At 41.1% G+C, this 12,164-nt stretch overlaps 1 protein-coding gene across 1 annotated transcript in view; it reads right to left on the bottom strand.

The window, feature by feature from the left end:
- Positions 1-3,240: 3,240 nt before the first annotated feature.
- The window catches only part of COL6A5 (collagen type VI alpha 5 chain), a 105,316-nt gene continuing 96,392 nt past the window's right edge, over positions 3,241-12,164 (bottom strand). Inside the window, exons 38-41 of the mRNA XM_070433378.1 lie at positions 11,284-11,973; positions 9,260-9,356; positions 8,263-8,507; positions 3,241-4,053 (exon numbers count right to left, since the gene is read on the bottom strand). Of these exons, the coding sequence (XP_070289479.1) occupies positions 4,034-4,053; positions 8,263-8,507; positions 9,260-9,356; positions 11,284-11,973 (1,052 nt within the window). The 3' untranslated portion in view covers positions 3,241-4,033. The remainder of the gene's footprint in view (positions 4,054-8,262; positions 8,508-9,259; positions 9,357-11,283; positions 11,974-12,164) is intronic.

Here is a 12,164-nt window from a genome sequence, read left to right as displayed (position 1 = left end):
TGCACATCCTCAGGTCCCACACCAGACCTGCTAGATCAGGAAATCTGGGGCTGGGTTCCGCCAGGAGATTCTTAAGCCCACAAGTTTGAGAACCACTGTTCTAGGTATCCAGTCCTCTCCCTTATCCTCTGTCCGAACGAATCAATTATGTCCTGTTCATTTTACTTTTAAAAAAAAAAATCCTCCCCCACAAGATATGTTTTTATTGACTTTTAGAGAAAGAGGAAGGGGAAGGGAAAGGAAGAGAAAGAGGAAGAGAGGGAGGGAGGGACAGAGAGAGAGGAGAGGGAAAAGTCAATTGGTTGCCTCCCATACATTTCCTGAAACGGAGGTCAGGCGGCAACCTAGGGATTTTCCCTGACTGGGAATCGGACCTGCAATTCTTTGGTGAATGGGACGATGCTCCAACCAACTGAGCACCCAGCCAGGGCTCATTTTACCTTTCAGTTATATCCCTTCTATGTCCACTCATCTCCAACACCACTACCCATTCTTGCCCGGCTCACCAATTATCCTATTAGATTAGCTTTTCTCCCCTTCAATTCGTTCTTCCCTCAGCAGCCATAATAAAAATCCAACCACATTCCTTTTCTGGTGCCTCTAGGATAGACTCTAAACCTCCAACATGGCACACAAGGTCCCGTATGGCTGGCCCGTGCTAACCTCTCTGTCCTCCTCTCCCATCACTCCTGGCCCAGCTTAGCAATACAGATCCATACCATTAACCCCCTTCCCTATGGACACAATGGGGTTTATGATTTAGACAAAAACCCAATTTAAGGACAAAGAACCAGAAAAGGCAATTACTTTTTCCTGGATCGCTTACCCAATTTTTGCCTGGCCAAGTCGGAGCCAATCATCTTCGTTCAGATCGAAGAACCTCTTCTTGAAGAAACCTTCTCTGGGTCCCGAGTCTCAGGGAAGGAGACCTGTTCCATGTTCCCACAGTGCTCTCTGCATACCTGCCCCTTAGCACGGCTACAGTAAATTGGAGTGATCTCTTTCTGAGTCAGTCTTCCCAGCTAGGCCATGAGCTCAAGGGATATATCACCTTTTATTTATTTTTACCTCCTCTCTCTCTCTGGCATAATGCATGCTACACGGTAGATGCTCCATATGCGGCGCCAGTTGAACTGAAAACCTGCAAAATGCGTGTACTCACTCGCAGAGCTTCAAGCAAGTGAATCATAGGCCAGCCCTTCTCAAACCTCAATGTACACACGAATCACCTGGAAATGTTAAAATGTAGGTTTTGATCCAATTGACTTGGGGGAAAGCCCAGACATTCTGCATTTCTAACAGGCCCCCAGGTGATGTTGATGCTCTGGTTCATGGCCCATCAGTCAGCTACACTTCGAGCAGAGAGGCCCTCCAAAGCCACGAAACATGGGGCACTTGTAGATCAATTTTATTATACAAGAAAAAAATGTATTTGTACTTTGCAGAAGTGCCAGCAACTGAGAGGATAAGAGATGATTTATGCCGCTTACTAGGCTAGTCTCATAAAGTCCATCATCTTGGAGTCTAACATATTCTCTTGTAAGAGATTTGCAAACAGTTGGCTGGTGAACCAGGTCTCCACACAGCTGTTGTCCTCATCGGCAACATCTGTGTAGAGGACAATGAGCTGTCATAAGACTTCTCAATACAGAGCCCAAAGTCAGTGTGGGGAGAAGAGAGGGAGGCCAAAAGGATAGCAGCCAGGCTCAGCAAGAGAGGCTTACTCATTCTTCCCTTCTTTCACAAAGAAAAGTAATTACTGAGCACGTTCCTGGCCTCCTATCGGTGAGAGGCACTACGGTTGTCAAAGTGATAATGAGAGGCTAAAGAAATTTAGTCAAAAGAACATTCCAGAGTTCTGGGTCAGAGATAAAAGGAGGTTCCAACTCAGGGAGTCCAGGAGGAGCTATGCAAATTTTCAACAATGAATATTCAAATGCTCAAACCCCTCTGCTTACACTGAGATTAAAGATTTAGGAATCAGATGTAAAATGACAGATGAAGTTTTCCAGAGATATCCCAGCATCCTTAGTCATCTGTAATTCTGCCCAGCTGTCCTGCAGTGCATTCATTGTCCAAGTCCCCTGAAACCACAGTCTAAGGATCATTTCTGCACTGAACCTTGGGAAAAATGTGTGCTTCATGCCTGTGCCATGGCCCCCTTTTGAGGACATGCAGTTTTGCTTATAGATCATGCCACATTCAATAGATTGGCTATTGTGGAATGGTTCAAGATTATTTTTAAGTGCTGGGTTGTTTTTTTTTTTTTAAAGCTTTAACAAATGGTGTTTAGCAACGCACCATGCTTGCCGTGGCCTCAGCTTCCGCTAATCCCTAGATTTCCATTCCAGTCACTCTGGCCGTATAAGCCCTGCTCACATACTCCCAACATCCCCATTTCACCTCAGTGCACAAATATACACACAGACCTTGCTAGGTTTTGTTTCCTTGTCACTTCCCATGCCAGTGCCTCTCCACCAAACCAAACCACATTTATCTTTTCAGGTGAGTTTGTTTGAGTCTTCACTAGAACACACAACACTTCAGTGAATGTGTTTGCATTTGGTTCCTTGTGTACATCTGTGAGAGCTTCTATAGGCATGTAGATCCCAGTGGGATTGGTGAGTTGCAGGGTAGGTACATCATCAACCTAACTAGACATTGCTCAAATGTTGTTCAAAGTGGAAGAGTTTACACCATCAGCAGGGTGTGAGTTCTTCTGGCTTCACATTCTTGATAACCCATGTTACTTTCAGATTTAGAGATCTGATGTATTTCTCATGGGCACACACACACACACACACACACCCCACAGAACCTTATTAAATGAGTAGCCTTTGCTTTAGAACTTACCAGAGAGCAATAAATGATTACTTTAAAACTTTTGATAGCCAATAAATAATTAATTAGATTATTTTTCAATTATTCAAACAACAAGAGTAATGTTAAAGAAAACTACATGGAAAAAGTACAAAATTGCTTAGAGTATTACCCCACTAACATAGTCGCCTTTTAAATATGCAATATATATTCATTAGCTTGGTAATTACTTCTTGCCTTAACCAAATTAAGTGATTTTTTTAAAAAGGAATTCACTATTGGCTTATTTTACATTTATGTATTATTTTCCAAATGTGTTTAATCCTGTTCCAATGTGTCTGTCTGAGTAAGACTGCAGTTAAATAAAAGCTTCTGGGTCAGTGTTGCTTTTGTTTTATTTTATTTTTTATTTTTTTGCTTTTATTTTAGAACTTGTCTCTTGCTACACTGTAATTCCCAAGAACAGCTCTGGTCTTAGAGCGTACTCTTGCTTTCCAATGTTTTGTTTTGTTGCTGTAAAAATCAAGTACACACAAAGCAGGCTAAACATAAAACAAATGATCAGAGCACCAAACAGCAGTTCCGCAAATTAGCCCATCGCTCTTTTTGCTTCCTCACAAATTCCATTATTTTGCAAATGCCCTGGTAAAGAGCAAGCCTGGACTATGGTGGGTGGATTTCACAGGGCAAGCAGTAAGAGATGCAACATTAGGGTCATAGCAGAATTGAAGACACGGGCATGAGTTTCCAGTTCTGTGCATAAATAGGAGACATTCCTAGGAAGTTCTAATTCTAACTGCTTTTTACTCAAGAGTTCAATTGGCGATATAGATGTGAGGAAAATTATGACAAAAATCTTCTTTAGGCAGATATATCATCAGAATTGATGCCTGAACTCTACAGAGTTGGCAAAGAAAAGATTCTGTTGACTCTTCAAGGTCAGCTGTCTCAGTTCTCAGGAGAAATTAAGTCATTCTCAGGAGAAATTAAATCATCCCCAGTTTCTCAGTTCCGCTCACTGATGTCTTCACTCAGAAAAGTCTTTCCCGTAGATTTGAACAGAACAAATTCAGTATATTATTAGCCAGTTGTAAAAACTGAAAAATTCCTGCAACTTACCCCTCCACCTTTAATAGAAAATTTATGTATACTTTCTGGTTAGAGCCACAGGGAGTTACACATGCCAATGAAGCTAACTTCTTTTCTGCTGTGATCATCGTGTGTCCTTACCAGCTGCAAAACATAAAAATATGATTGCTCTTAGATTTGTTTAAAATGTTATCTCTAGAGACTATTGCTTTATACACCACATCTAAAATAAACACACATGGTTTTTGCCATTTTCAGTAGTAAAAATGAAAGCTCAATTCAGGGCTTTTATTGTAATAATAGATGCAAATGAGTAATATATAAATACAACTATTATAGATATACTTCTTCCTGGGAAAACACTGGTATATTCATGATCTGAAATTCCATGCTTAGCACATTCAGTGGCTGGTATCATTGAATCAAAGCTAGCAGAAATGTGTAGTAGACAATGTCAGGGCTCTGCCCAGAAACCCTCTGATCTTTTTGTAACATTAATTTCTTGACAACATTCCTTCTCCTCTTATTCCTCTTCCCTCCTTGACCATCCTCTCCACCCTCACGCCCATGTGAGCTTTTGCTTCAGGCATCAACACCTATTACTCTTCTCAAGGCTGCCCTGCAGCCACTGGAGCAGCTTTAACCACCTGCAGCATGAGTACCTGGGAGTGTTGATCTCTCCCTTGGGCAGCTCTTGACCAATCAAAGACCTACAAGTGAAAAAACAAAACAAAACAACCAACTTCTTGCCTTGGTGCAGAATGATTCTTCAAATGCCCTAGTGCTGAGAGGAGCGACCGAGGGCTGTCCTCTTTAGCACTTTGCCCCAGAAAATACCCTGTTTGGCTCCCATTCCTCCCCTGTCCTGCTTCCTCCATTCCTTTCCTGGTTTCCCATGAGAGTCTCCTCAGTAAGTTACAGGCACATGAATCCTCACCTCAGGGTCAGCGCCAGGGAACCTGGCCCATGACAGCATCTTAGAGATGCTCCCATCTGCAGTCTTAAACACTCTTCCTTATGTACCCACCTCAAAGGGAAAAAATCATGTACTCTTAACTTCCATATTTTAAAGTTAACATCTAAATATCTTTTCATTATGAGTGAAAGTACTTGAAAGGGATGCACTTTGAATACCTTCCTCAGTTTTCTCACCCTTTCAGTCACCAGTCATTGACTCCCTTCAATCCAGTCCCTGGTTGTCCATCATAATTCTCCTTTAGAATATATGTCTGTTGACAACACATTCTCTTAATTTTCTTTTATCTGAGAATGTCTTCACTTGCCTTTATTCCAAAGGACTATTTTCACTGGTTATAAAAGTCTGTGTTCATAGGTCTTTTCTTTCAACACTAAAGAAAAAATATGTTGTTTCACTGTTTTCTAGTCTTGATGATTTTGAATGATAAATATACAGTCATTTGAATAGTTGTTCCCTTCTTTTGATATATGTAGTTTTTCTCTAGACACTTCAATAGTTTTCTTTACCTTTTGCTTTCAGCAATCTATCATGTGTCTGAGAGGAGTTTTCAAATCTGTAAAGTTATATATTTTACCACTTTGGTAAGTGTTTGGCCATTATTTCCTCAAATATATATATTTTTCCTGAACAAATCTAACTTTCTACTTTCCTACTGGAATGTCAATGAAACAAATGTTAGACCTTTTGATATTGTTCCACAAGTTTCTGAGGCTCTGTTCACTTTTTAAAAAAATCTCTTCTCTTTGGATTATGTAAGTAGTCTATCTTTAAGTTCATGACTCTTTCTCTGTCGTTTTTACTCTGCTATTGAACCCATCAGTGAACTTTTAAATTGCAGATATTGTATATATATTCTTTTAATTCCAAAATTTCCTTTCGGTTCTTCATTGTTATCTCTATTTCTCTGCTGATGATGTCTATCTTTCTCTTCAATTCAAGTTGTTTGTTTTCTCTCACGGAGGATAGTTAAATAGCTGCATGAATGTCATTTTGATAATTGCAACATCTGAGTCAGCTCTGAGTTGGCATCTGTTGATTGTCTTTTCTGTTGAAAATAGTTCACATTTCCTGGTTCACTGTATGTCGCATAATTTTGGATTCTATTCTGAACATTTTGAATATTGTGTTGTATAGACTCCAAGTCCTATTATAATTCTCTGTAGAATTAAAAACAAATTTTTTTTGTGGCAGGCAATCAACCAGGTAGGTTCAGAATGCAGGTGCTGTGTCGCTTCTATGGGCAGTGGTTTCAATCTCAGTTTACTGTCCAAAGCCTTCGCTATCCTCTTTTGGGTCTTCCCCAACCCTGGGGAGAGCCTGGGACTTGTGCAGTTCCCATAATTAGAATTAGAGGATCCTCTTCTCAAGTGCTCTTCTCTCTGAGGTTACCCCCACCTGCTGACCAATAGGACCTCTCTTCCTGGTTCCTCTGGCCAGAAAGACTGGGTTTCTCTTTCATTTTAGCTGTCTGGCCCTTCACTCAGCTCCAAACTGTGCCCACCTTCAAAGCAAAACCATGAAGGGAAAGAGGGAAAATATGGGAATTTCTTCCACCATCTTCGACAAACAGGGGCCCCTATTCCTAGTTCTTCTGCCAAGAGAAATGGGGTCACTACTGAGTTTTGCTGGGGCCCATCCTTAGCACAAAGCCCCAGAAGAAAAGAGAAAAGAAAGCAGGAAACTCATGCCCCTTCACAATGTGTCTGCTTTTGTTCACTTTGCAGAGTTCTCAGGCAGTTGCTTTTGTGTTTTGTTCAGAGTTTTCAGGTATAGTTAATCTGTGGGAGAAATAGGCAGCATGGGCTTGCTCTATTTTAAGACTAAAGTGGGTTTAGTCCATCTAGACTGGAGCCAGGTATTTCATCACATTTACATTTGATTTTCCTTTCCTTACATCTTATCTTCTCTCCCATTTCTGTCTATATTTTTCATATTTCTTCTCTCCTCATCTCTATTTTTCATCATTTTACTGATTTTTTTCTATATCTACAGTTATACCCACATCTAATATACTATATATATGTATAAAGTATATATATGTAATATATATAGTGTTTCATATACATGTTGCATATATACACAGTATTTTATTATATAACTACACCAAAATTTATTTATCATATCTGCTACTGGGTGTTTTTGTTCCCACTTTGGGGCTACTACACATAGTGCTGTTATGAACATTCTAGTACATACATTTTGGTGAGTATATATTTTTAGGTTGGGTATACACATTGGAGTATAATTGCTGGGTCACAGGATATGCATATTTTCAGCTTTAGTAGATACACAGAAATCATTATTTTAAGAAAACTTCCCACCTAATTTTGGTACACAGCAAAGCTTGAGAGTAGCTGCCCTGGAGCCTACGACAGCTGCCTATTCTCCATCCCCTATTTCTCTTTAGCTGTAGGTCCATCGCTGTCTCCCCACGCAGCCTAAGAAGCTGCCCTCAGCCACCACAGAGGCCTCAGAACCACAGCAGCCTGTTCTCTGCAGATGCCACTCAGTTAGGAGCCTGCATCTCAGACCAGGGAAGCCCTGGTTGCTAAGGTAGAAGGCAGACCCTGAGGCTAGTTGCACAGTTCCTCTTGAAGCATCCATCTTATATAAAAACTGTTGTTTGAAAATTTAACCCTGCTATTTGGCTTCTGTAAATACTTGCTTAAATAATAAGGAAAATAAGACTCCTCCCATTTCAGAGAGGCCATTAAACCTCCCCCAGACGAAGTTATCAATGCTGGCACCAGGCCAAGCCTTTGGTTGAGGTATCAAAGCCCCAGCACATAGGGGCTCTTTAAGAACTTGCAAAGGGGACCGGAACACCCCATATTTGGGAGACAAAGAGGGTAAAATGGTATAAATACAGGAAACTTACTGTGTGACTTCGCCCAGAATTTGAGAGACATTTTCCTCTGGGCCCGCACGTAATAATAATAATAATAATAATAATAATAATAATAAATGTAACTCCATCTTTCTAAGCGTTGCTTGGCTCTCCTCCAGTTTTCTGTAACACTCTCCACCTCCATCATGCAAAAGGGTACATGATTCTCCTGCTTACCCAGGACCTGCGGACCTTGATCTTGCTCCTCTCATGTCTCCTCTCCATCCCCTGACCCCCGCACGCCCCCCCAAGCATTTATACCTATTTTAGTTCTGGTTTTGTCAACACCACCGATTCCCTTTTTGCCTTTCTGGAGCTTTATCTCCCTGGCCCCTTACTTTGGGGACCCCTTGTAGCCCTAGAGGATAAGCCCCTCCATCCTGTCATCTCCCCTGTCAATGAGTTCTCATTGCTCATCTTTCACCAGGAAAAAACCCAAACAAAGAAGATGCTCCAGGGTCTTCAAGTCTATTGTATTCAAGGTTACCTTTTTTATCTCGTTGTTTATCATTTGCCGGAGCTGTAATTTCTTCTGAATGTGCCTCTTCCTTGTCTTTCATCATCAGTTCCCCAGCTGAAAAGAGCGAGTATAACTTCTGGATCAGATCAGTAGTGATCCCAGAACCATTCTCATCACTGCTCCCTGATACAAAGACATGATGCTCCTGGGAACCAAATTCACCTTCCGGCTCACTGTTCTCTGCCTTTATTTCATACACCTCAGGAATAAAGCTGAAGTGACAGAGAAAAGAGAGGAAAAATACGTTAGCCAAGTCCCTTGCAGGATTAAATGTCAATACAGCTAGATAAATACCACAGAAATCAATGTTAGGCATGCAATTGGAATGGCCCAAATGCAGGTGGTGGATGGAATTTGACGGAAGGGTGATTTTTTAATATTCTGAAGGGAAATTAGACATTTGCATCCGTGGTGGAGGACTCCAGACCAATATTATTTTCATCACTGAATTTTTATTGAGTACTTAAGGATTGTACTTTACAAAATCAAACGTAAAAGACTTTCTGCCAGTCTTCATATGGGCTCAGTTTACTAAACGGCAAATGTTTTTCTTTTTCATGTTTTTCTGCTGCTCTAAGATGGTTACATCTAACCTTTGATATTATAAGTTTTCTGCAGTACCCAATAGTAGAGGGGAGTTGTAAAGTTACTAATAAGGTATTGTAAGGTCCTTTTTTCTGTAAAAACAAAAGAAACATGGTTCTTGCTAATGTGGGTCCCATTTGATCTTTTAGTAATACCTTATCTGTGCTGTCATCACAGACTGGGGCTATTTCTCTCTCTCTCTCTCTCTCTCTCTCTCTCTCTCTCTCTCTCACACACACACACACACACACAAGCATACACATATCTCACAAACAAACTTCTTGTACCCAAAACACTAAAACTCCATTCATTTCAAATTATTCTCTTAAGGATTGTTTCCAGCTGTCGTACTACCCAAACTGTGAATTTGCCAACTCACTGTAGAATGTTTTCAATGCCCGAGTTCTCTGGGTTGGGAGAGGTGATGTTAACACACTTGGGGCTCAGATCTGCAGGAGGATAGCTGTTGATGGCACCTGGAGAGAGAGTGGGCTTGTTAATCTACATTTTACCCTTCTGCATTCTGAGCAGCACCCAAAGTCAGTTCATCTTCTCCTGTGGTTGGACGTGTTTTCAAGAGCAAATTAATTTGATAAAGGCCTCAGCGAAGTGGGCGCTCTCTGACATTGCAATATGCCGCTGGCAAAGTCAGTAAGATACAGCCGTGATTGAGTCAAAAATTCTCATGCTCTGTATGTCACAGGCTCGTGATATACTTCAAGGACAACTCTTAATCTCTTCTATCATCTGTTTCTCTCCCTAGAAAAGGAGGATCTTTCTAGAAGACACCATTCACGACTGAAATTGCCTGGCCTATTTATCTTGGGGTTGGAAGAAGGCACCATATTTTGCAAGTGATAAGTCTGCTACTAAATATAAATCTTGAGTTCCAAGATTTGTGGGGCTTTGTGAGTGCCAGAAAATCTGCAACCCTGAGATTCCCTCGTCACCTTGCAGAAGCTGCGGACAGCCATTTGACGTGACCTCTGACCCACTCCTAATCCCCAGCACAGGCCAGGACTTGCTTGCTGCTACAAGCTCTTAGGTGTGCTGCTATCCCCATGTCTAAAATGACAACACATGAGGCTGGGGCAGCCACTCTCAAAGCCTCATTGTGAAGCTTTAACCCTTAACTCTCCTGCCTGGCTATGCCCGAGCCAGCTCTCTGGGGCAGAGGCTCTGGAAGAGTTCTCTGCCCAGGATTCATACAAATTCAAGTCAGAACCAAAGGGAATTTATAATGAGGAGATAAACAGAAGCCTTTGGGCAGGAGAAGGTGGTGGTGGTGGGATGTTATTTATTACAGCAGTGTCTCTTGTTAAGGATTTAGGAATTGAAGTAGAGTTTCATGGACACTCCTGGAGTCAGACTGCATGGAGTTCAGTCTAGAATTTGCCAACTACTAACTGTGAGCTTTTGAGAAATTTATTTAATGTCTCTGAACCTTAATTTTCTCAGTTGTAAAATGGGGATACTGAGAACCATGCTCCTGGGAACCAAGGAGCTTTTCTTTGAGGTCTGTGCTAAGGATACAATTCATAAAAGAACTTAGTACATAGTAAAGATTCACAGGTCAGGGTTCAAAGACACTTTTTACCCATATGGGGGTTTTCTGACAAACCCTCATATGACAGTATAACAGTAAAGTTCAATATCAGTAAGTCCTGAGATTTTTCTTCGTGGTTTTCTCACTGCCTCCTACGCATGTCTTAGACTCTACCACTCAAGTGAGGATCGGGTTACTAATTCCCCTGGTGGATTGTACACAGAGGTATCAGATGTATTACAAAAGCAATAAAAGGAAGCAGCCCAAGTGCCCCTCAGTAAATGAGTGGATAAAAAAGCTGTGGCACATTTACACAGTGGGATACTACTCAGCCTTAAAAAAGAATGAAATCTTACCTTTTGCAACAGCATGGATAGACCTGGAGAGTATTATGCAAGTGAAATAAGCCAGTCAGAGAAAGACAAATACTATTTGATTTCACTTATGTGTGGAAACGAATGGAAAAAAAATAAACTAACAAACAGAATAGAAACAGACTCATAGATACAGAGAACAGATTAATAGCTGTCAGAGGGCCGGGGGTTCGGGGGCTGGGTGAAAAAGTAAAGGAGATTAAACAAACAAACAAAGAAGACAATCTCATAGACAGACAACAATATGGTAATTACCAGAGAAAAAGGGGGGTTGGGAAAGACTTAGGAAAGAGGGTAAAATGGTAAAGGAAAAAGACTCGACTTAGGTAGTGACCACACAATACAATATACAGATGATGTATTATAGATTATACACCTAAAACCTATATAATTTTATTAACCAATGTCAACCCAATGAATTCAATTAAAAATAAATAAAATGTACAAAAAAGAAGCAATAGAAGAAAAGGTTCGATAACTTACGTCTGATTGAATAGACAAATGGCTTGAAAAACTTGATGATATAGTGCAAATCTGGTTTGTGGGTTCGGCCAAGCTGGACTAAATGATGATCCAGTGGGTGGCTGGCTAATTCTTCTAATTCCTTGTCATTGTATATTGGACCAAATGAAAACACAAATATGGTGTAGCCCTGACACTTGGCTCTCAGAGATACATTTCTTAAGACTTCCTTATCTAAGGGGTTGGTTTCTCCAGCAGATATAACAAAGATAACTTTGTTTTTCCTCGGGTAGGGGGTTCCCTCAAAGACATTGTCAATTGTCCACTGCAGGGCATGGCCAATAAAAACATTTCCATTGAGCTGTTGAAGAGAGTCTTGGAGATGCCGTTTCATTTGGTATATACTACTGTAAGTAACCAGATCAAATTCCAGGTAGACAGGGCATTCTTCAGTGTTGGGCATATAGCCTGGCGGAGAGTAGCTCAGGACTGCCACTCTGTCCCCTAAGGGGGAAGTCAGTGGGTCTGGGGCAATGTGAAAGTAATCAAGCACTGAGGTTATGAAGGCTTTCACTTCCTCAAACTCATCATTTTCGACTCTGTGGGAAGCATCGATGAGGAAAGCAACATCCATGTAATATTCTTCAAGAGAGGCATCTCCAGGTTTGCCATTAAAACTGGGTTCTTCTTTTCTGCCATGGTTCTCATGTCCTGCAACAGAATAACTGAGGTCACTCTTTTTAGTCTAAGGATAAATTCAGAACTCCTAGCCAAGGAAGATCAATGCACGGGATGGGGTGTTGCCATGCTTCACTCCCACACCCATGGCAGACACCACTAATCAAGTACAGAACTTGTTACAAGGTTCATGTTCCAATTATGTCTTCACACAGCGCATGCAG

This window comes from Myotis yumanensis, unplaced genomic scaffold (genome assembly GCF_028538775.1).
Source record: "Myotis yumanensis isolate MYYU_CA2020_CCGP unplaced genomic scaffold, mMyoYum1.0.hap1 SCAF_14, whole genome shotgun sequence".
Lineage (NCBI taxonomy): Eukaryota > Metazoa > Chordata > Mammalia > Chiroptera > Vespertilionidae > Myotis > Myotis yumanensis.
The sequence above is the reverse complement of the archived record's forward strand: the minus strand, read 5'-3'. Positions and strand labels throughout refer to the sequence as shown.